We start from the raw sequence: 25,945 nt of genomic DNA, 5'->3' as shown, positions 1-25,945 counted from the left end.
ACTGGTCACTGTTGGGGTGCGCACAAGGCAGGACAGGATCTCACATCTGAAGGTTCATGAAGAATTGAAGGATTCTGTCAGGTTCAGCCATAAAAACTGTTGGTTTAGGTAAATCTCTGAAGATTGACTGGTAGAACTAGACATGTATTGCTGAGACCACAAAACTGTTTTATTGTCTGTTACCAATGGCGTTATAAGTTACTAATAGTACTGGAAGCACTGTACTGAATCTATAGAAGTTAAGTACATTCAGAGTGTTGTTTCACTGTTATTATTATGTACATAAATAATCAGGTGGGAGCGTTTACTACAGGGTGGCTGTTTTAATGTGCAAAAACTCAGTTTGCAGGGGAGACCTTCAAATTCAAGTATGTTGTGTAGATGAAGGATTGCTCGTCAACTTGAACAAAATTACTTTGGAGACTGAGTCAATAGTTAGGACAGGGTTTAACACACACTTCTGTTTGCTTTGCAGGAGGCTGAAACAGGGCTTGTTCCCAGTGTTCAGGATTTTGACAAGAAGCTGGCAGAAGCAGATGCCTACCTGCAGATATTGATTGACCAATTAAAAGTAAGCACTATGATGCAGACTCATTTGATACACCCTTTGTTGCTCAGTGAAGTTTTTGCTTTGTACCTTTGAATTGTGATTCTTGCCATTTGAATGGTTGTTTTTAATTTGTCGAGGCAGATGCCAGTTTGTACATAAGTATCTGATGATAAGCTTTTCCAACACTGATGTGTTTGTTGAGCAAGAATAGAGGTTTTGTGCAATTTTCCTTATCACCTCTGTTCTTCATCAAAACTGATGATATAGGCAGAACCCTTTTCTGTTTTATTTATTTTACATTTTCAGTGCAAACAAGGTATAGCACTGGTTTTAATTTTGATGCGAAAATTCTGTTTACATGGTGTTTGCAGGAAGATCATGCCAAAATTCTGGTGTTTTTAAAAACAGGATTATTTTTTTGCTTACTACTAACAAAATCAAGATCTGACATCAGTGGTACATTGCTCACTTGACCAGGGTAAGAGTGTAGACTGTTTGTACTGTATATAGTATAGACACCCTGGAATCCCCAGTTCCTCTGACGGAGGATCCTAAGTGCACCATGGCTGAGCAGTGCCCACCTCCTTGTTCTCCACAGCTGCTTCTTGCATCACCTATACTTAATGTATTGTTTCGTCACAGGTTTGCAGTAGATTCTGGGGCAGATAGATAATCATTTGACTACACTGTCCCTGTAAAATGCAGTGCAGAAGTTATCTTGAATGCCAGTGGCTTACATGAAGACAACCCACTGGTGTCCAGTGTGTCAAGAATGGTGTAAAGTCTAGATCCTGCTGTAAGTATAGGTCCTAAACATTTATTTAATTGTTTTCAGCATTTTGATGAAAAAATCAAGGACTGCAAAGAAGATGAATCACGCAGAGTAAGTTTTGACTAATTTTGATTAATTTGTGGTGCATTTGTTGTTGACATCAGTTAGAAAGCTCTCCAAAGCCATCAGTTTACAAGGTAGAATTATAAAGGAGGTTATGATTACAATGCCATTCATCTTCCTCATTCAGATAATGTACAGTGTAGATTTGAAAAGTCTTTTTTAAAGTTATTTTTTAAAAGTAGGTATCACTAATTTGATTACTATGGCTGAGATGAAAAGATATCCACACTGAAACCTGTTCTTACTGCTGCCATCTTAAAATTAAATATGTGATTGGATTCCTCTTTTGGCTGCTCAGTACAGAAAATCGAAGATTCATTTTTTACCAATTGTGAAAGTGACATTTCTCAAGCGCTTTTTGTTCATTGCACTCTGCATTGTATGCACTGTGTCCTCTGGTTCACTCTGATGATGTAGGTTCATTTAACCTGCCTAAAGGCTTTTAAAACATTAACTGCCAAATTGTTGATCAGATTCTCACTAGAGTTACTAAATAAAGCTGCCAGAGTTGTCTCTATCTGGATCATTACACATTCATCACACTGCAAACATTTATTTAATCTTTGTACAGTTAAATGTATCAAATACATCAGTTATTTGAGGTCTGGTCTCAGAATCTGCGTGGGAGAGATGTCTGTGTCACTGGGTAACAACATGTGCCAAAGCCTGTCTTGTTTGCTGCTTGGCTAAGCTGAGAAATAAATTAGTTAGAATATTAGGTGGCTTACCTTTAGCCCTGTCAGTGATCACAGCCTGAATTTAAGCTGAAATCAGAAGAAAACTGGGTAAAATTTGAATGCCATACATTTTACCAATACTACTGATATTATGCAATGAAACTACTTTATACTGCTTATACTAAAACTTCTTAATACTATGTAACTGGTACTACTGATACTTCATTATTCTGATGCTATGCACTGAAACTGCTGTAGAAGTATTAAACATCATAAATCTGTCAAAAAAAAAAACAAAAGTCTTAGCTGTATAACAGCTATATGACTCTTGTCTGGATCAGTGTTCCAATAACAGTTAAGAAGATAGCAGGCATACGATCAGTGATAAAGCATTTAGTCCTGAGAGAAATATCTGTGTGGATAAGTATCTAAAATGTGGACTCCATAAGTGAATCAGATCAAATTGTGGTGACTGCTGTGTGTAAGAGCACATACATGTAGCAGCTGACTCATTGTCATTGTTACAAATCCAGCAATCATCAAACTAGCCGCTAAGGTGTACATATTTCCTATGGATATCAGTGTTAGATCATTGAAGAATTATGGACATTCATTCTCCCACACTACTGGTTATTTCATTTCAGTGTCTCAGAATTGAAATGCAGTCCTAATAAAGGCTAATTAACTTGTATGAAGGACCTGTTTAATCTTCATTAGGACTTTATAGGGTGATTTGGTGTCTCTGGTTTTGTCTAAAGTGGTGTGGATTCCATCCTGGGTATAGTTCCCTTACCCCCTTCAATTCAGGAAAGAATGCCAGTTAAGGTCTATGAAGAGGTGTTTCTCCTTGAGCTTACGTCTTGTCACTTTTTTGTGATTATAGTGAACTTTCCAACATCAGATCTTACATTTTTACTTTAAACATCCTATGTGTTTTTCTAGTAAAGATAGCTCATATTACAGAATAAAAAGAACACAAACTATAATACATATATAAATGTAAGAATGTGTATATTCTCTTTGGTGTTGTTTACATACTTGTTGACCTCATTTGAACATGACAAACATTCCTTTAAATTAACATTTTTAGCAGTTATTGAGGAAGCAGTTTTTGTTCAGCTTTTGTTCACCATCGTTTTTATTTTACAGAAAATTGAAAACCTCAAGGAAACAACTTGTGTGAGTATATGAATTGTTTCTACCAGATTCAACCCTTAGATGCAGTTTTAGAAGTCTTCTGTTTTAACTAACACACATTTTTGTTTTATTTTTCAGAGTATGGTAGAATCCATCAAGCATTGTATAGTATTGCTGCAGATTGCCAAGGTAATCCTTTTCTAAAGTCCTAGAATATTTTTTTTTAGAAAATCCCAAAATTAATATCGCCTCCAAAAGTGTCTTTAAAACTGTATTTCCTGAAAACTGACTGTTTTCTTGGATTTGAGGAGGATGTTTTTTTTAAGTATATCAGATTCTCTCCTGAGAAACAGGTCTATATTGAAGCCAAAATACATTTATTTTGAGGGTATTATTACAACTTCATGAAAAAGACAAAAATATAAATCCAGAATGAAGTAATCCAGAAATAATATTTAATGTCAGAGTATTTTCAACATGATTTATTAAACAGATAAAACAGCCTTTGCTTGTATTATTATTTTAGCATAAGGAAATAATTTTCGAGTCAGCCTAGAACCCAACATTGATTCCAAGAAGTCAGCTTTAATGGAAATAGGGCAGATAAAATCTGGTGTCTCAGTGTCACATGAAAAGGAGGCATACTATTCTGACAAATCAGTTACATAGAACAGATTATGAAGATTTTTAAAGTCAATAAAAACCTATCATTTGTGATTTTTTTCTTATAGAAAATAAAACAGAAAATACTCCAAAGTGCTTAATACTAATCAAGTTGAGGTGATTATCTCAGCCTCTTAAGATCTGTAGGATAATTGTGCTCCACAAATGTTTCTTTGGCCATTCTTTGGCAAAGTAAGAAACTTTGTTGTATTAAGTAAGGATAACCGTAGGATGTTTTTAAAATAATAAAAACACCACCAGTGGAGCAGTAGGAAATATAATTTTATACTTAACTTTTCACTTCAGTTTCTGTCTAGAAATTTCTAGAAACTGTACTGCAGAAATAATTTTGCTTGTCATATAGATCTGCGATAGCATATTTACTGATACAAGACCTTTATAATTCATTTGTTATTTTAATGAAATGGAACAGATAAGAAAAAAATTATATTTAGACTTATGATTGTATCAAAACTAACCCTCACTGAATCAGCAACAAATCTGTGTTTGAACTGTTTTTTCTGTTTTTCTAAACTGTTGTTTCTAAATTATATTGCGATAGAAATTTGTTCTAAAATTCACTTTTCAGACTTAATTATTGCTATTGTCTCTGACACTCTGGCTCAATTTAATCATCATGCAGCCCTCCTTTCTCTGTGGCTGCTGGACGTATCCCTCTTGCCTTTGCTTAGAATTATTATTCTGTGGAATATTGAAGGACCAGTTCATTTTTAATAGGAAAACAAGTTTGATGTAATAGACTTTTTGCCTCAGGTCTACCCCCAAATGCAGCAAAATTCCCACATCCCCTTTTTGGTTTTAGTCTTGCGTTTGTAAAGGACTAACACTATAGGGATGTTGACCTCAACCCTTTAAAAGTTTTTGTTTTTAAAAGTCCCTAAGAGAAGTTCCCAAAGCCTTTCGTAGGAAATCTGTCATGTTTCTGTCTTTCTTACGTGAAAAAAAGAGAATCGGGCACATGCTATTATTTAAATTTCTCACATCGTCGGGGATAGTAGACGGTAAGTATTTAATACAACGCCCTTTTTTACAGAAATACTTCTGTTTTTTAATTCTGAATCCAGGTATTAGCACTAGTTGTTTTGTGCGATGTGATCTATCCCTAAGTGTTGTTCTTTTCTTACTGTGCCTTACATTTTATCAGTTTCAAGGACTCTAACCTTTTCCATGAAAGTGACCTTACTAGGGTAAACATGTTAAACGTACCGTGTAGAGTCCACTGATAAGAGTCAAATTTACATATTTCAAGATTGTGCATTACAGGACACTTGCCTACTACGGTTATGCTTCTGGTTGAGTGTTCCCTGGTCTAAATCCTGGGATTCAAACGACCTTTTATCTGTGACCTGTGAAATTTCTGTTCAGATTTAATGAATTAAATAATTAACCCACTCTGTCATTTATCCTTTCATAATCAGAACAACATGAGCTTTGTTTTGCATACATCTCAGGTCTCATCTAACATGTGAAGCTGGATATATTGCTTAAAATAATGTTTTCTTTTCAAAATTTTAAGGATCAAAGTAACGAACAGCAGCACGCAAACGGACTGATAGTAAGTCTTGATATTACCTAAACGCTAAAAATAAAGACCTCTCTCCTCTTTTTTTTCCCCAACTAATTTGAAAAATGAACCAAATCAATCAACTATAATAGAGGGCATGTCTTTTTTTGCTATTTGTAATGCTGACCCTCTTCTATTTTCTTCTGACATTTCTCTTCTGTTGTCTCCCTTCTCTCATTCACTGGGCTTATACTGTTTCCTTGTTTTCCTTGAAGTGCCTTACATTTCAGGTTCAGGTTTCCCCTGTAACAACTGCAAGAAATGGTTTGTCCATCTTTGTCCAATCTGCAGTCTTCCTTGCCTTCTAGATGCAGCAAGTTTATTCTCCCGTCATTCTGTTTATTTTCTAATGTGGACAGCATCGCATTTTTCTTTTTAACGAGCACTGGACTATTTTATCTCGCATTCTGGCAGCTTGGTTGGCTAAATAGCCACCTACATACCCTGAACTGTAAGAAACCTGTGCATATTATGCATATTTGTTTGTTAGATGATTTCTATATTCCAGCAAGTCACAGAAGCTTGTAGTCTGTGATATCAAATCTGCTGTGTCATCAGAAAACAAATCTGAAAACAAAATGAAAAAAGCTAAAAATTAGGCATAGTGCCTAATCGCTACTTATGGGATGTGAGTTGCATTGCTAATTTAACCTTTGGAGTTGCTTAAGTGCTGAAATTCAAACCTTCTGCTTTTAACTAATCAAGAATTTTGCAACACCATATCTTCGCTATGAACAGTGTACCTTACTTTGCTCTAACACGCTGCATCACACTGCTTTCCGGTTTTTGTGCACTAATCACAAGACTGCCCCAGTATTCTAGCTCCTATTATTAAAACAGCGATCAAACCTGTTTCAAGTGCCTCAGCTGTACCATATTTAAAAGTATTCAACTTTTTTAATACCCATCATTTTAGTTTTAATTCATTTAGCTTCTCTAGATCATTCCTTCGTTTTTAAAAGAATACTAAACAGAGGTGTACCAGAGCACAGTTAGGTGTAGGAATAACGTAACCTATACTACTAATAATACTGAAATATTGGCAAGCAATATGAATATTGCAGGAGTGATCTGAGTAGCCTGAGGTGGACTGGCATCCTGTTTAGGGTGTATTTAAAAAAATCCATATCATTGTCGTTTTAGAGGCAGATGGTAAATTTTCAGACAACATTAAAAATAACTTTCCCCGAATTATAATTGGGGGTTAAAGTGGCTCATTTCTACTGTATTTTTAACAGGCTTTGATATGATTGTCATCATGAAACCAAACTATATAAAATGTAAAATATAATTAACTACGTACTGGTTTATACAAGGTTATTGTCTTCACAAAAAGCAGCAGCTGTTTGATCCAGTACACCAAAGATTAACATCAAACATTTGCTGTAAATTACACATTTGTTAACATCTCGGTGGGCACATGGTATGTAAAATCAAAATTAAAATTGGTTTTGAAATGTCCAAAGTATTGCTTGAATTGGTAAATGGATTTTGTTCTACTGGAGAAAATATTTAAAAATCCCATTTAAAGTGTGCAGTGCTTCAGATACTGTTGAAGTATCAAAAAGGAAATAAAAATGAGAAATGGGTGACTGCTATGAGCTATTTTTCCCTTTCTCAAATATTTTATCGATACCTTTTTTTTCATAATCACATCTGCTAGTGATATTGGTCACTGCAAACACTACTTTATATCATGGGCATATGAGTGAATTAAAACATTTATCTTGTGAATGCAAAGTATTGTGTCCTTCAAAATCTGTGGTCATGCATAGTTTTCCTGTTTTCCTAAAAGTAGTCTTTTTTGATGGTTAATGAATATGTGAGATGTACAGTAACAGTTCTTCTGATTATGTTTCTCCCAGTACAAGACATACAAACATGTAAGAACATAAGAAATGTTACATACAAGGGGAATCCAGTTGTTTCTAAAAAATGGGATCTTAGCTTCAAACACAAGTCTAGGTAGCTTGTTTCATACTTCCTCAACCCCCTGTGTAAATAATTTCCACTGTTTCTTAGTTTTAAATGTATTTCCACATTGTTTGCTTCCTCTGGTTCATGTTTCACTATTTGTTCTGAAGAAATATATCTGACTGACTTCGTCAGTTCACATAATAATTCTGAGTATCATGTGTAGTTTTCCTTGTTCAAAACCAAAAAGGTTCATTTCCTTCAGCTTTGTTGATTGCTCTTCTCTGGAGCTATTGCAGAGCAGCAAAATCATTTCAAATCATGGCAACCAAAACTGTACACAATATTCGAAATTAGGCCATTCAAGCACATTATACATGTTTAATAAGGGATCAGTTTAAAATCTGTGAGTTTATATCCTAACTTTTGTTTGCCTTTTTAATTGCCTCCCTTAATTATAAACAATTTGAAGTCTTTTTAAAATTTATCAGCATAAACATATACAGTAAGTCTTTCTCAGAAGAGCCTTAAGTACGTACTCCATGACCTGCTTAATTGTTATCCTGTGAATTCAGGCTCTTCAGACTTGGTGGTAGAAAACATAAACAATTTTTCTCTTTCTTGTTTGGGTTGAGTTGTTGCAGGATCGATGGGCAATAGTGAAAGCTGCTCACTGGTAGATACATGCTAGGATTTTTAATATGGAAATGCAGTGCAACCTAAGAGGCTTTGGCACTATGTTGCATATAATTCTGTTTACATGCAAAAATAAGGTGCATCTTTCTCTAGAGTGAGCATTCCTGCTTCATTAAGATTCAGGCAGAGAGTGGGTATCAAAGGTGCCAAGAAGCACAAATAAATGCCTTAAAAAACTGTAGGTCTTAACTTCTAAAATGACATTTTAAGCTTAAAATCAATCTCAACCCTGAAACATTTCTCATTTTGTTTCAAAATGGGGGGCTGGCTAAATGCCAACTTGTATTTCTCATTTCTACATAGCTGTTTAAAAAGCCTATAACAGAGATTAACATTTCTTTAAAGAGAAGCTGTCATATTTGTCTTATATAGTTCTTACTTTGTAGCACTTAATTTCTGATCTGTTTCATATCCTCTTATGCATGCTTTCAGTCTTCTTTCATGTGCTCCATTTACTTGGGTACGCACTTTCGGGTCAACCTGTGATCAGAGTGTGTGCAGCATTTTGTTTTTATACTGTAGACAGCTCTGTAAAATAATGGCTCACCTTTAAACTCTCAGAGCAGTTAATCCAAAATGAGTAACCTGAAAAGCTCAGTAAGTAATAGGGACAGGATCACAGCAAAGGAACCAAAAGCTACAGGGAATTTCTAGGATTAAGGGTTTGGTAGTCATGAATGTTTATCCAGCATATTCGCTTAACATTCAGTTTGTAGTGATGATAACTGTGACATCAATATGAATAGCTTTGTTTATTTGCATATTGTTTAGAGTTTTTGCTACTACAACCTTTACCCGGAGAATAGGGTTAAAAATGTATGAGGTTTTAGACCACCCCAGCTGCATTAGTGCTCTAGGCAATAAACTTTTTTCTAGTTATGCAGGATATTTCTCAGTAGTATTAAGACCAAATTATCTGTTTAATTTTTTAGAACAGTGCATCAATCATGCGTTGTCTGTTTCTAGTACTGTGATTTCTTACAGTGTCTCCCTTTTTTCATGTGTTTCCATTTTCTAGAGTACTATTAACCCCGTGGATGGAATTTACCAGCCTAACCCTCTGGAATCATCTATAATCAGCGCCATGCCAACTCAGACTGCCCTTCCAACAGGTATGTGACCTTTAGGATCACAAACATGCCTGCAATCTGGAACAACTGACATCCTTGAAATGTTGAAATATGTGCTTTTAATTAGAATAGTTTTGAATAAGGATGGCCCAGATCATCAGAGCTTGCATTCACACTAACATGCAGTCCCAAACAGAAGATCATGATGAGGGCATAAGCAATCTCAATTATTTTTATATGGTCAGTTCTTTTTTTATTTCTATTAAATTATTTCTATTTTTATTTTCTTTAAATTTTATTTCTAGCACTGTACTGGACTAGGGAGACTGATATATTGACAAGGAGGGTAGTGCGTTTTCCCATTAAATGTCAAACAGGTGATGTATAAATAGTATAATGTCTCAAGGTTGTTATTTGGGCTTGTCTTAACAGTTTATAACTAAATATTTAGTTTATACTAAATATAGACTTATTCAATGAGGAAGTTTCCAGAATCTTGAGCAGCAGCACGTAATTTATCAATTTTTTATATGTGTCTTTTTTTTCCAATTTTACAATCACATTTACTGAATATTAATCTGGCAGTGGATTTTTTTGTTTATTTAATAGATTATATAGATCCTTTCTTGGTTGAATAATGAGCTCATTAGTACTTCTCTCTTGTAGGTACTGTAAGTGTATCTCTCTGCTTGGCTGTCCCTTGAGTACTTTGGTAGGGGTAGCTGAGATCTCTGTAGTAACAAAATAAGTGAATTTTATGTGAAAAGAGACAAGTAGAAAAGGAACCCAGACAAATATAAGTCAACAACAATGGAGTAAAACTGAATTTTCAAGTAACTTTTTTGGCTGTTTTGGCTTTACAGTGAAGCTCTACTGAAAGGTAGAGACATAAAATACACTAAACATTGAGTGCTTCAGACATTTTCTTTAAAATTAAATATGGTTTCCACGTGTTTCTACAAGGTCTTGACCTGACCCGCTGGTTCTGTCTCTCAGTTTGAATTCTCATTCATAGAGATTGAAGAATTTCTTGTACATGTATGATACATTAATACAATTTTTTTTTAAACCAGGGTGATCAATCTTTTTTGTTTTTTATTCTAGAAAGTTTGTGCTTGTGCATATGAATATCAAGTCATTGAAACATATCTAGAAATGTAATGGAAATAAAACTTTTTTATAATTTTTAGTTTTGCTTTTGTGAAACAACCACTCACAGATCCCGTCAAAATAATCATGTAACTGAAAGTTTTGATTGTGATAAGCCAAGCATTGGAAACATAAGTTATTCACCAGCATAACAATCATATTTTGTAGTGTATCACTTTCCCATATTTTTTAAAGCCTATTTCCTGTTTACTTATACCTTTAAAGCAGTTGGGACTAGCTCCTAGAGCACTAGACATCATTTATTCCAGCAGCAGCTATTGACAAAAACAAAGTGAGCACAACAGATTGCTGAGTCTGAATGCCTAGAAAACTAATGGTTCGGCTCAGATGTCTGTGAGCTTCGCAGGGCTCGTCTCCAAAACTGCACTTGCATTGATTTTAAAATGGGCTTAAAACCATTAGAATGTGACAGCATCTCATTTCCCTCCTCTGAAGTGACATATCCACTACCATGGCAGTATGCTCTGTGTGAACTTAAAACATCCCTATGTACGGTTTGTAACATCCTTTTAGCAAGTATCTGAAATGTAGGTTAATCCGTGTTTGACTGTTTCCCAGTCAGATAATAAAAAAATCAATTTTTAAGAACAAGGCATGTGCTTCACCATTAGCAGATCGTATTGGGGAGGTGGCTAACCTCTGAGCTGTGGCTTGTTAACACTTGAAATACCAGGCTTTGGTGAAACTAGATCAGAATAATAAAACAGTCTTTATTGATGACACAAGGTAATAAGTACCTATCTATGCTTTACACAGTGGTTATCCATCATTAATTGAGTGTCAGTGCCACTTATACAGAGCTAATGTATGGCTTACAGTCTACTCCAAGAATAAAATATTAATTATGCTGGCAACAATGCCCTAATACCAAACAGCATGAACCATACCCCTAACCTTAGTGTTAATTACAAAAGGTTGTTTGTTCCACCCATAATTATATATAATTAATAATAATAATAATTGCTTACACTTATATAGCGTTTTTCTGGACACTCAACTCAAAACGCTTTACAGGTAATGGGGACTCCCCTCCACCACCACCAATGTGCAGCATCCACCTGGATGATGCGACAGCAGCCATAGTGCGCCAGAACGCTCACCACACATCAGCTATCAGTGGGGAGGAGTGCAGAGTAATGAAGCCAATTCATAGATGGGGATTATTAGGAGGCCATGATTGGTAAGGGCCAATAGGAAATTTGGCCAGGACGCCGGGGTTACACCCCTACTCTTTTCGAGAAACGCCCTGGGATTTTTAATGACCGCAAAGAGTCATTACGTCGGTTTTACATCTCATCCGAAGGACGGCGCTTATTTACAGTATAGTGTCCCCATCACTATACTGGGGCATTAGGACCCACATGGAACGCGGGGTGAGCCCCCCCTGCTGGCCCCACTAACACCTCTTCCAGCAGCAACCTTAGTTTTTCCCAGGAGGTCTCCCATCCAGGTACTGACCAGGCTCACACCTGCTTAACTTCAGTGGGTTGCCAGTTGTGAGTTGCAGGGTGATATGGCTGCTGGCATATATAAATGTGTTAACTGCTGATGTGTTTTCCATTCCTAATGTTGCATATTTATGTATATTGTATTTATATGTTTTTGCCTTTATAAAACCTGGGAATAAAGAAAAACAGAGTTTTTAAAAAGGCTGTATCTGGACAAGATCATTGAATCAGTAAGATAATAAGCCATATGGCCTTAATGGATTTGTAATCTTTCTTCTGTTTTTTTGTGAAAGTTACACCTTTAGCCTCAGAAAAAAAAATAGGTACAGAATGGTAGCTTTTAAGGTATGTCAGCCTATAATCAAACATTTTCTTCCTGTTAGTGTAAAATATGGTGCCCGTACCATACTGGTTCTGCCTGTTTTAGAGATAAAGCAGATTCTGCATGGCCTGAGACATACAGTTATGCAGATGGCTGCAATTTACACAGTAGACACATACATGCTGTGGGAAAACTGGGCTTGTATGCCTCTGTTTGAGGGTGCTCTTTTTAGTGTGATACTACACCTGATTATACAGTGACCTGCTTTTTCTCTTTGTGTACAGAATGCATTCCCATCTTGCGTTATTAACAGTGTTATGATACATGTACAGAACAAAGAGAGAATTTTTTGCATCTCCTTCCCCAGATGCGATTCTCCTTTGCTGATGTGATTTTATTTTTCCATCTATAACAACAGATCCTAAGGATCTGCTTACTAATGATGTCTTTGTCCTCTTGTCTGCAGTCAGACCAAGGCAAGGGCCATTTTAACTTTAAAGGACTTTATCAAAGTGTCATTAGCGTGGGTCTGTGTGACCTGAATGTGGAATCACACTATGTCCTGTGTGGCAACAGCCCTGTTCTAACATCTGATAGTGAGGGAAATAATAGAGCTCGCCCTGGTGAGTACTGGGGTTTCAGGGTAGGGCTGTGGCCTCCTGCTCTAATATTAAAATGAAACTGCTAGTTTCACAGACAGTCTCACAGATTCATAATATACACTCATCCTGGTGCTTTTGGTCTGCAGTGAGTTGTTTTTTGTCTATTAGAAAATCCTTACACCTGAAAACACTTTTTGAAGGTTTAAAAAATTGCTTTTATCTCTGCCCTATCCAGTAAGCTGTGAGAAATTGTAAGTGCAACATTGACTTGAGCATTTCCAATCCTGTGACATTTTCAGTGTGAAAGCCATATACTGTATATGAAGGGAATGTGTTTGTACAGTATGTGAGGCAGGCACACAAGGAGAAGGAAGGCTGCATTTGAGTCAGTCTACGTCTGTCCTGTCAGTCCCAAGCACTGTTAAATGTTCCTGCTGCATGGTAGTTATATATGTGTTTAAAGGAATTAAAGATTTTTATTATATTACATTTCTAGTTTTTGTGTATTATGTGGCTTCTAAGAATCACCATGCTACCTTAGAAATTCTCAGAGCAGAAAGAGTGGAAGTTTATTGATACGTTTATACAGTTTAAATCACAGATAATCAAAACCTGGTTTCAAGGAGGTGTACTCAAGCTTTTGACTGGTACTGTATGTTCATTCAAGACATTATAATGCTAGAAATGCACAAGTGTATTCCAAGAGTTGATCCATGAAGAAACATTCATTACAAGGAGTTTTCAGTCTTAAACACTAATAACTGAACCTGGGAGATACTAAGGTTCCCGTGGAATTAATTTATTTAAAATCAACAGAAAACACTTATTTGATTACCAAATGACTGAGTATTCTTTTTAGAGTGATGGTGTATTTGTGCTTGAATGATTATAGTAATTATAATAATTACATATTATATTTTGAATGACCCTGAAGAGACATCACAAAAGCATCATTATTTGTGAAAGTTTACTTCTGTGAAGTGTGAAGGAAGTAGGTGCAATGCTGCAATAAGCCCTGTTCACTTCACTTCCACTCTTTCTGCATGAAACTGGCCTACCAGAAGGAATTGCTGCAAAGAAAACACTGTTAAGAGTGCAGAATAAGAGGAAGAGACTTGCCTGGCCAAAATACACAGAAACTGGACCTTGGAGGCCAGCTTCATGCAACCTCCTCTGAACAGTTGATGTTGAAACATCTGTACATTTAGTTGCATTGACCACAGCTTGTATTTCAGGGGCAGTTAGTCATCGGTTTAACAGACCTGTGACTCTAATGAACGTATTTTCTGATTCTGAGGTCGCCTTTGGCCTGCCTGAACTTTTTCAGTCCTCGTGGGTGCTAGTTTCTTCATTTCGCTTGATAGTCTTGGCCACAGCAATTACTGAGACTTGCAAAATTCTTGCAATTTGTCTTAAAGATTGACCTTTATTTTAATTATAGACTGTCTTTTTTCCTTGCTTAACTGAGCAAATTTTGCCATGTTCATTGAGGAATTACAAACTTTTGCCCAAGCTCCCTATATTTATAGTAATCGTGGACCCTCACCTGTATACTAATAATTGGTGACAAAAGGTAAATGAGGTAACATGCTAGGTAACTGTGAGAACATCTAACAAAGACATTTCTCAACTTCTTTTAGCGATCAAACACCATGTTATACACATTTCTGACTTTTAACTAACCTGGGCTTCAGGCTGAAATCTGCTTGCTTTAAGTGTTGATTTTATTGAAAATGAAAAAATTAAACATTTTCATTGCAGTGAACTTAAGATTATAAGTATACAGATCGTGTAATTAAATATTAAGTGTTTATAGACAAGGTTTTACAGTTTAAAGCACAGATAATCATGAAAAACCTGGTTTCAAGCCGGTGTACCCAAACTTTTAACTGGTACTGTATGTTACAACAGAGTGAACCATCTGTGATTTTGGTTTTGCGCTAGAAATCTGACATCCAACCAGCTTTCTTTTTCTACACATTAATTGATTGTAGATTGATACATTGATTGTATCTGCTTGCTAGATAAAAATATCAGACATTTTGTAATTCAGCCACCACATTTCAACAGTGACTTAGAGTTACTTTCTCTAGTAGTATTGTAACCTGGGAGGTATGTTTGCTTTTCAGATCTGGTTTGCTTGACACTCTCTGAAAGAACAGTAGTATCCTGCCTTCCTTTATGCCTGCTACAGACAGGTGCTGTAAGTACACGGAGCTAGAGGTGTTCCTCTCTTTGTTTCAGACGGCACCCCGATGTGCAAAGCAGAGCAGCGGCCATCTACGTTGGCAGTGGGAACTGTGGGGACAATGATGGGGAACCTCCAGACTCCCACACCCAACAGCACAGGTACTGGGCACCCTGGCCTGTTCACACCCTCCCACAGCCTGAGACATTGCTCTAGCTGCCTAAATTTCAGAAAGAGTTAAAAATAACTACTTAGAGAAGACAATGTGATACTGTGGAAGAGAACGAACTGTGCTCATAATTTTCCACTTTGTTCAGATGCTGAATGAGCTGCAGACGACATGGTTAGGTGGTGGTGTCTGGAGTCTGTTTATGTGGGACATGAAGTCCAGAACCTTAGTATTACATGGCTATCTTTTAGTACATTTCTACAAAGAAATTGTCTGCTTTTGGAGCACGTAAACATTTTGTGCTGTGTGGCATTAGCATTTTTCTGTTATTTATTTTTACACTTTGGGTAGGCTTATTTTATAGTATCAGAGTTTTGTTTTTATCAAAAGACACATTTACTATCCTTTTCTTAGTGACTTTTAAAACTTTAGCAAAAGCGTAGCAACAATACTTTTTTTCCCCCACTTAAACGTAGTTTTGGACAATGGTCTAGTGTTTATTTGGAGTGAATTTAAAAACTATCCGGTTACCTCCTCACTGTATTTTCTGTGATTGTTGCTTGGCAAGTCGACAAACTGCACCATGAGAAAATCACCTTTAGCACTGTGAAAGATCAGAGGTACGGAAGGTATGGAGGTACGGAAAGTACATGAGTCTGAAAACCGTGCACCATACTTCCTAAAGATTGGAAATTTCATTTAGATGATAAATATAATATGTATAACTGGTGCTTTTACATGTAACTTTTGTTGGTACTTCGGAAGTGAAGTTACCTGGAATGAGATCTTAAAGTAGCACAACTTCTGCAGACATTAACCATTAACCACACCTGAAGAAGGCTCCACGGCCGAAACGTTGTGTTTTCTTTCTTCTCTTTTTTTCAGCATGGAATAAACCTATTACTTGTTCCTTATTAACCATTAACTGCACACATTACAGCATAACACTGGAATACTAACTCTTAAACTCGCAAAGGTTTAATTCATATTCCAGACTGAGAAACCAGATTTAGTTTTCTAATTTAATTTTTCCAGTGTAAACATGTCATGGGTATGTTCGGTAAAGACTACATGACAGTGCTGATTCCCATAATTCAAATGACTTTGGAATAAAAAGCAAGAAGAGACAGATGGAAAGACAAAGAAATCACTTTTGCAGGTTTCTTCCAACTGTCTTCAGCCTCCACCGCTGAAGGTATTTTCAGATATTTTCAAACGATGGTGCTCATTGAGCACAAGCTCTTTGTTCCTTACAAAGGTATATACAGTCATGTGTAAAATAAATCAATTCTATGGTTTTATATATCAGGACATAACAAAAAATCATCTGGTCCTTACCAGGTCCTAAACTTAGGTCAATCTAACCTCAGGTGACAAACAACACATAACAGATTCCACTATGTCATTATTTAACACAAAATAAGCCAACGTGCAGAAGCCATGTGTGAAAAACTAAATACACCCCATGATTCAGTAGCTTGTAAAACCACCTTTAGCAGCAATAACTTGAAGTAATCATTTTCTGTATGGGTTTATCAGTCTCTCACATTGTTTTGGAGGAATTTTGGCCCACTCTTTTGTACAACATTGCTTCAGTTCATTGATGTTTGAGGGTATTTGTTTATGCACAGCTCTCTTAACGTCCTGCCACAGCATCTCAATGGGGTTGAGATCTGGACTTTGACTTGGCCATTCTAACACCTTGATTCTTTTCTTTTTCAGCCATTCAGTTGTAGATTTGCTGGTGTGCTTTGGAGCATTGTCCTGTTGAATGACCCAATTTCGGCCAAGCCTTAGCTGTCAGACAAATGGGTTCACATTTGTCTCTAGAATACTTTGGTATAAAGAGCAGTTCATAGTCGACTCGATGACTGCAAGGTGCCCAGGTCCTGTGGCTGCAAAACAAGCCCAAATCATCACCCTCCACCACCGTGCTTGACGGTTGGTATGAGGTTTTTGTGGTGATATGCTGTGTTTGGTTTTCACCAAACATGGTGTTGTGCATAATGACCAAACATCTTCACTTTGGTCTCATTTGTCCAAAGGACATTGTTCCAGAAATCTTGTAGTTTGTTCAGATGCAACTTCGCAAACCTAAGCCATGCTGCCATGTTTTTTTTTTTGGGAGAGAAGGGGCTTACTCCTGGCTATCCTTCCATGAAAGCCATACTTTTTCAGTGTTTTTCTGATCGTACTGTCATGAACTTTAACATTTAACATGTTAACCGAGGCCTGTAGATCCCTAGATGTAGCTCTTGTGTTCTTTGCAATTTCTCTGAGCATTATACGGTCTGACCTTGGGGTGAATTTGCTGGGACGCCCACGCCTGGGAAGATTGGCAACTGTCTTGAATGTTCTCCATTTGTAAATAATCCTTCTCACTGTAGAATGATGGATTTCAAATTGTTTGGAAATGGCCTTATAACCCTTCCCAGATTGATGAGCAGCAATAATTGCTTCTCAGAGTCTTTTCTCCTTGGCATGGTGTTAACTCACACATGAATGCTCCAAGCTGCCAAAAGTTCTGCATTTATAGAGATGGTCACACTTCCTGATGATCAACTAATCAAGTGCGTTTGATTAGCAGCACCTGACTGCTAATTACCTTTTTAATTCCTATGGAAGCAGTAATGGTGTACTTAATTTTTCCCACATGGTTTCTGCATTTTGGCTTACTTTTTGTTAAATAAATAATGACATAGAGAAATCTGTTATGTGTTGTCTGAGGCTAGATTTGTCTAATTATAGAAGTTGGTGAGGACCAGACAATTATTAGTTATGCCCTGATATGAAAACCATTGAATTGAAAGAGGGTGTACTTTCTTTTTCACATGACTGTATACAGTAGTCTGCTTCTGCAGGAAATACCGCCTTTTGTTTTTAACCAGCATAAAAGCTCCATTTCAGGGAAAGATTCCAGTTGCATAAGTTGTTGTAATTTTCTGATCTCTTTAACCCTTCATGTGTTCTGTCTAAGAAAACATTTGTGCTTATATATTGTTGACCACAATTCTCATCTTTGGTAGAAGAACTTTGGCCACTGTCCATCTTGATTTTGCAGTATCATGTATAGCTTAGTGAAAATCATCTTCCTCCTCTTTGAAGTAAAAATGCGGAGTGGACTTTTTCTGTTGGTGGAACTTTCAAGTCCTAACAGGACAAAAAGGGCTAAAAAGCAATTGACTGTACATTAACGTGATGAAGATACAACATTTGAAATGTTATAGTTGCCTGAATTTTGATTTAGAGTGAGCAGAATTTTGTGAGTGAGCAAAATGATCAAGTCATTGTTATTTTCTTATTTTAGGTAGTGGCCCATCAGCTCCTAGCAGCAGTGTCACCTCTCCCAGCCATGTCACCCTCTCTTCCAACACTGTCCCGGATTTCTCCTACTCCAGCAGCGAGGATGAGTTCTATGATGCTGATGAATTCTATCAGAACAGTGCCTCTCCTAAGCACTGTATGGAGTAAGTCAATCTCTTAGACTCCACAGTTTTGTGTGAGCTTAAATTATGTGATGAGCTAAAATGTAATCCTCATAAAAGCTTAAACGACTGATGGGGTTGTGGTGTTCTCTTGGTTTCTGTAGCATTAAGGAAACTAAGGGAACACAGCTCCCCCTGCAGGGGAAACTTGTCCATCGCATGGTAACTGGTTCAGTGGAGTTGCAAGCAAAATCATTCAATTCCATTGCACATTGAATCACCTTCTTCATGGGCAGTCTTCAAATTGAAATAATCTTGCTTCTGTATGAGCACACTGCACTCTGATACAGAGTTATCCCAGATAAATTCTTCAGATTAAACAGTGGAACACAGTCTGAGAACAAAAGTGGAGACTACATAGAAGGGTATTTCAAACCATAGGACAGGAAGCACTTATACAAGCTAATGTTGTCAAGGCCAGCCCTAGCTTGAAGAAACATGGCTGAGATCCTCAGATCAGTTAGCTACTAACTGCTTGACAGTCTGGGTGGGTTGAATAACCTCATCTTGTTTGTAACTTTCTCATGTTCATTGTGTCTCTCCAGCTCTTTCATGACTCAAGCTACTTTGCCTCACAGTGGGACAGGAACAAGCCTGAAGAGACCAGACACCAATGAGTCTCTCAACTCCTCCATGTCCAATGGGACCACAGATGCAGGTGACGACAGAGGGTCTTAAAAACCTCTGACGACTATAAGCTGGGAATCTTCAGCTCTGTAGACAGATCTGGTGTCTTAATGTTCTTTGGGAAATCCCCCTGTCTGGCCATCGTTTTAAAACTTATCGTGAGAATGACACTGTCAAAAAGCATACTGTTTCTTATTGCTGCTGCAGTTCATTCTAAAATATTTAAAGCTAAGGAGCAGATTCTCAGATCTAGGTGAAGTAATTCCTTTTGCTTTTAGTCACTCTAAAATTATGAATTGCTGTTCAATTTAAACTAGTTGCTGATTGAATAAAACTGAGACTGTGAGAACCTCCAAAAAACAACACAGAAAACAAAATAGAACATATGACATTAAGGAAAGGTCAAAAACACATCTTCCCCCTAGGGGGGCAATGTCCTTTCACTTTCCCGAAGGTAGACTTGTGCTCCCTGTGTTACTTCTGGGCTGTGTAACTGTGTGTAGGATTTTCTTCTGTGTGTGTGTTGTGCTGCTGTTATTGTGAAAGAAGGATGTAGGAAGGAGAAGGATGATACATTTTGACTTGCTTTTGTTTCAGACTTCATGGGGAGTGACCAAAAAGAACAAGCTTACCTGCTGTTTAACTACTGAAATGATTTTATGACTCCACTACTTCTCTATTTTTTTAAATATGTTCATCCTCTGTCTTTCATTATGGAAGGGAACCTGCAGGTTTCATTTCCAGGTGTTAAATTGTTAAAACCAATTTTGGTATTATGTTTCTTGGGATTGAATCATAATGTTTAACTCCTTAGATGAAACTCATAAGCCATCAGGGTTTTGGAATGATCTGATCTCTTTTTTTATTTCTATTACCACTAACTTGTCTCTTAACACTTAAAATATGAAGGCATCTGGAAGACCTTAACAGCAGGTCTTGCTTCTTTTTAGCATTAGGTAGTGTAAAGTTAGTTAAGTATAGTCTATGAAGAGCACTGGTAGGGAAAAATAAATCTAATATGTTAGCACATTGTTCGACATGCAGTGCTTTTCTGATTGGTTCAAGGTTTTAATAAGCTAGTATCGTATAGCTATTAATACTGGTAAGTTACGGATTTGTAATAATGTATATTAATTTACTGTCCAAAATCTGTTATTAACAGGTTTAAGCAAATGTTATGTAACATTAAACTAAAAGGCGATAAGTTGTGTTTTGCAGTAGGTTTAAGAATATCATGTCAAAATATGAAAATATTTAAAATTGTATACATGGTAAATTATAAAATATTAATAAAATTAGACAATAGCTTTTTTATGTGGCCAGTTTTCCAGGATATTCAGTTTGATATTATAATATCAATACATTTTTAATAATACATTTTTAGGACTACAGAATGTGGTTTTCTGAGTTATGAAAAATAAAGCCTAGTGTGGAGGTGTGGTTATAAAAAAGGGAAATCATACTTCAGGTGGGCAGGATTTAAATCGCACAGACCCTGAAGGGAAGCAAGCATGACCTATTGTACTAAAATCTGAATTGGAGGATACAGCAGTCAATCAAATACAATAACCGCTTTTCTGGTCTAGGAATTAACGTGTTCTGGGTGGAGAGATAAAAATGAGAAGTGCTGGCTGTCATTGTACATTCATTTAATTGTCAGAGGAAGTTCAGAAACTGCCTTTGCTTGGTTGCAAGTAAAGTCTGATTTCTGTAAGACACATTCATGCAGAAAAGGAATGGAACCAGACGTTTTAAGAACAGGTTGTAAAATTTGCAACATTACAAGACCTAAAAATATACATGTTGATGATTTTTGTTCTATACTAACCAAGCTGCTGTTCAGCTTAATCATTTGCATTACGAATGGGAGTGTTTAGTAACTAAAGTTTAATCTTTTTGTTGTTGTTCATTAGTTTGAAAATAATTTGGAGATTCACAGCAACAAGTGGATCTCTGACCGTCTTGGAGAATGATTTATAATGAATGCAAGAAAGACATACTCAGAAACACTGTTAGACTACACATGTGCAACAGTTTGGAGATAAAACTTCATTCACCCTTCTTAAACAGGCTTTTAATCAAGTTGGACTGATTTCCATGGGACTTATTGTAGAAATTGCACCATACCAGTGCGAGGACACAGTTTCGTTGAGGGACAGGGTTTCATGTTCTGCTGTCGTGTCGACAGATCGGTTCGACAGTCATGATGATCGAGATGACGACGGAGAAGGGGAGTCAGTGGAGGAGCACAAGAGTGTCATCATGCACCTGCTGTCCCAGGTGCGACTAGGAATGGACCTCACCAAGGTAACCCTTCCTTTCTACTATAAGCGGTGTGCCCCTGTGCTGCTGGTTTGGGCCTGGTTTCTGATCTTCTAAATGAAGAGGCTAATTCTTCTTCCTGTTTATATGATCTTTTAAGTATTCACTTACTTCACAGGATGGATATTTATAGACTGTTCGCACAAATAGGAAAAAAAGGGGGTGGAGCACTCAAGCTTTAGACCACCTAAACTGAAGATCAATCTGGACTTTATCTGTTTGGGAAGCACCATCTTTTGCTGGTTCTAAGTACTGCATTACCACTATGCTTATTCCTGGTAAGAGCTGTGGAAAACATCACCCTGTATGGACCCGAACCTTCACATGGCACCTGCGCATGGACGCGTATGCACATACGCCGTCCTAACCACTGTGTGATCCATTTTAAAGCTATATTTAATATATTCAAAAATGAAAACGGAAAAATACGTTTTACAATTCTACTTTTTCATAATAATCTTCTGTTCGCTTTTTTAATAAAAGGAAGGGTAGGTTTTGCAATAACTGCACTTCCCAGGAGATATTTGATTCCTGGCGGTCTGTGCTGTGGGGTGAATCACAGTGGTGCTAAATCCAGAATTCATAAAAACTGCTGTTGGTTCATTAACAGTGGTTTCTGTAGCACTGGCACTCGCACACAAGGTGGTCAGACTTTTCTCTTTGGAGGGTTTTCTCCTCAATGCCTGGGTGTGCCTTGACTGGTTTTGGTTTGCAGTCGTCTTAGAAACTAAGAAAAGTGTTTTTTTCAACCTGTTGCTTTCTTCATATTACCATGATAGATGGTACTGGGATTAAAAAAAACAATTAAGAAATTGTAAATAGGTTCTAAAATTTTACTAGTCTCCTCAGTATTGCCTAGTAAAGGAAAGTGCATGAAGGCATGTTTTTACTTTTACCTATTGCTTTTGTAATTGGAGACAGAGAGAGTCTTTATTATCCTCACACAATTTGTTTTACAGCAGAAGACAATATAAAGACAACCCACAGACAACAATACACATGCCTATACACAAAATAATAATTTGTTAATCAAGGCTATAGCCACAGGCATAAATAAGATCATAAAACTATTTGTTTTTAAATTGGTAAATCTGTATCTGCATTCTGAGGGAAGTAATTCATTAGACAAAGGGTGTTAAGGACCCTCTTGAAAGGAATATGCTTTATGTAAAACTCATAACAGATAACTGATCATTATTGTTGTTATTTATCTGGGTGTGACATACAGTGTGTACTGGGTTGTGTTGATATTCTTTGTGTCAGCACTACTGTACTGTAATTGATAAACTTGATTCAGGCTTTTCTCCAGTCAGTAAGGCAGATGTGCTTGCACATTTTTAAAGTCAAGTTGGTTCCCTCTCTTCCCATAGGTGGTTCTCCCTACTTTCATTCTGGAACGGAGGTCACTGCTGGAAATGTACGCTGATTTTTTTGCACACCCGGATCTGTTTGTTAGGTAAATATTTTCACAGCTCTCTTTAAAGCCAAAACATTCTCACTATGCCATACAATCTACACTACGTATGTAATAATTGTAAAAAAAAAAAAAAGAAATTCTTGTAAAATAATCAGAAATGCATCAGCTTTGTAGACTAAAAGAATGTTTTAAACATTGCTCTTATTCCTCTGACAATTCAAACTCAATTGTTCCCCCATTACCCCTCTGAAGCCTCTTGTCTTGTCATGACAGCCTGTGCCCTGCCTACAGCTCTCTAACGCCTGTGTGTGCCAGTATTGCAGATCAGACGGACCCCCGGGATCGCATGGTGCAGGTTGTGAAATGGTACCTCTCTGCCTTTCACGCAGGAAGGAAAGGCTCAGTGGCCAAGAAACCATACAACCCCATTCTGGGAGAGATCTTCCTCTGTCACTGGGACTTGCCTTCGGAAAATGAGGAAAATACTGTGAGTGCACTGCTATCTCAAACTCACACAAGATCAGAGTCATGAGTCTCAGGGCATGTTGCTCTCCTTTCATGCAAGACCCCGTTGGCCAGACTGAATTGAAAATAAGCACATTTGTGAATGTTAAATTTGCAGATGTTGAGATCCTACTGTAATGTGTTTTGCATGTAGGAGACAGCTAGGAAAAGGGTGTATGGACAAATGCTCAACAGAACATTTCCTGCAAAGCAAATAAATCATGGTAGCCACTGCATTTGTCAAATCTGGGTAATCAGAAGGACCGGAGGCTCCTGCGTTAAGGAAAAGAAAATGTAGGAACCATATTTTCTCCTAGTTAAACAAGCACATCTATGTGCTTAGCTATTATGTGTTAAAAGGCATCCTATTACTTTTTGCAGCAGCCTTCGCAAGAGTCTCAGTGTTCTGGAGAGCAGCCTTAAGGAAAGGATTAAATTCTGACCACATCAGCAAGGAATAAGGCAGTGTTCAAAGGTCTGCTGTGATAGAGCAGGCTAGTGTTGTTAATACCACCCTCTTGCTTCTTTTCCACCAGGAGCCTGTGTCTGAGGGACCTGTGCCTTGGTGCACAAAGACCAATGTCTCATTCGTAGCAGAGCAGGTCTCTCATCACCCACCCAGTAAGTGCTTACGGTCTTCATTTTTTTGGAAAACTAAAGAGCCATGTTACTTTTAACAGCCTTAGGCTGAAGGTAATATATATGCATCTGAACATCATGCACACAACAGCATACAATAGCAGTGTTGGGTAGCTTGTCCTTTTACTTCATGCATGGCCTGAGACAGATGCGTAATCAGGAGGCCAATTATTTATACTTCAGGTAAAAGGTCTGAATAATGAAAATTCCACAATGTTTAATGAGCCTTTCATTAGGTTGGGTAGCAATTATTTTAATTAATTAATCTAATATTCAAAATGTATGGTTTTTAATGCATGGTTTTCAACAGCATTTCTTCTGCAACTTGATCATTATGAGGGCATATATTGAATCTAAGACCCACATTATTAAAATTGTTAATCCTACAGAGAGTAGCAAAGCTTTTAGAAACCTGCTGTGGGTATCAGCATGACAATACCTTTAAGGCTGTCACACAGTTGAGTCCGCCCTGTCTGTAAATGTGCAGCATCACAGCATTAACCCTAACCCTGACTGATAAGAAATACTTTTTTTAAGGCCTTAGTTAAAAACAGATATAGTAATCATATAGTGACACATTCAACACTGGGCAGCTGTAAAAACATGGTACAAGGCAGTATTACACCAGTGGATTTTTTATTTTTTTATGTACTTCAGCTTTGAGAAAATTACGTCTATTGATCCTAAGTTCTTTTCATAAAAAATGAAGTATGTTAATATTTCTGCTGTTTTTGTAGTATCAGGTATAGTGACTTTGCTTTCAGCTGCTGCACGTGATTGACATATGCTGAGCACAGTATTGGTTCCTTTTCCATTAGGAAGTACTGTAACGAACGCTGTATTGCATTTACTGTTTATGCACAGCACTCCCTCACCTTGTTCTCTTTCCTCCTGGCAGTTTCTGCTTTCTATGCTGAGTGCTACAATAAAAAGATTCAGTTCAACGCTCACATTTGGACAAAGTCAAAGTTCTTGGGAATGTCTATTGGAGTGCATAATATTGGGCAAGGTGAGTTGTGAAATGACTTTTTTGGATCATTTTTACCCATCTACAGTATATCCATGTCCATTTTGCAGAGACAGATACCACTGGCAAGCTGAACTCAAGTCTGTTAACCAGCCAATGTGGTCAGTGGGCCACATACAAGCCTCAGACACACCTTAACACAGTGGTTCTCAAACGTTTTGGACCAAGTACCACCCCAAATCTAACCAAAGCATCCAAGTACCACCTACAAGTCATCATCTCATAGGAACCCCAGAAATTCTCAATGACCAACATGAGCGCACGTGCACACACACTCACACATACATATAATAAATATTATAATAATAAACTTTATTTGATAAAGTGCCTTTAAAGGTGGCTTCTCAAAGTGTTTTACAGAAAAAAACGGTAACAACAACAAATAAAAATAATAAAAAAGCACCATTTCAGTGAGAGGGGTGAGCCTGTTTAGTTGAGCAAAGCAGATGTGAATTAATTTTTCGAGCCTTGATACAATTCACAACAGAGTCTTAACAGATTTTAAATCGTCAGGCATTGTCTTGACAGCAAAAGTCTCGCGGTGGATGTTGCAATGCGTCCATTCATTTCTGCAGCAACCTCTCTAATTCGTGCAACTACACCGCTGTGTCGGCTTGTCATCGCTCTAGCACCGTCTGTACAAACTCCGATGCATTTTATCCAGTCGATGCCATTCTCTTCGATAAATTCATTCAGAAGCTGAAATATGTGCTCTCCTGTAGTGCCTGTTGGTAGCGGCTTACAGAACAGAAAGTCCTTTAGGGACGTACCCTCAAACCCGTGTCTAACGTAAACGAGCAAATTGGCCAAATCGACTACAGACTCATCTAATTGCAGT

At 37.3% G+C, this 25,945-nt stretch overlaps 1 protein-coding gene across 3 annotated transcripts in view; it reads left to right on the top strand.

Moving 5' to 3' along the window:
* Positions 1–25,945, top strand: part of osbpl9 (oxysterol binding protein-like 9) — a 68,264-nt gene that overhangs the window by 33,697 nt on the left and 8,622 nt on the right. For 2 of the 3 annotated variants that reach the window (XM_088599073.1, XM_088599076.1), the window contains 14 exons: positions 476–571; positions 1,386–1,433; positions 3,272–3,301; positions 3,398–3,448; positions 5,460–5,498; positions 9,136–9,229; positions 14,974–15,078; positions 18,394–18,553; positions 19,117–19,229; positions 21,387–21,505; positions 22,891–22,976; positions 23,253–23,424; positions 23,978–24,062; positions 24,979–25,089. In XM_088599073.1, the coding sequence (XP_088455199.1) occupies positions 476–571; positions 1,386–1,433; positions 3,272–3,301; positions 3,398–3,448; positions 5,460–5,498; positions 9,136–9,229; positions 14,974–15,078; positions 18,394–18,553; positions 19,117–19,229; positions 21,387–21,505; positions 22,891–22,976; positions 23,253–23,424; positions 23,978–24,062; positions 24,979–25,089 (1,309 nt within the window). The remainder of the gene's footprint in view (positions 1–475; positions 572–1,385; positions 1,434–3,271; positions 3,302–3,397; positions 3,449–5,459; positions 5,499–9,135; positions 9,230–14,973; positions 15,079–18,393; positions 18,554–19,116; positions 19,230–21,386; positions 21,506–22,890; positions 22,977–23,252; positions 23,425–23,977; positions 24,063–24,978; positions 25,090–25,945) is intronic. The other variant, XM_088599074.1, reaches the window with a different exon arrangement.

Source organism: Lepisosteus platostomus, chromosome 11, assembly GCF_059453375.1.
Source record: "Lepisosteus platostomus isolate fLepPlt1 chromosome 11, fLepPlt1.hap1, whole genome shotgun sequence".
Lineage (NCBI taxonomy): Eukaryota > Metazoa > Chordata > Actinopteri > Semionotiformes > Lepisosteidae > Lepisosteus > Lepisosteus platostomus.
This window is presented reverse-complemented; position numbering and strand designations above follow the sequence as displayed.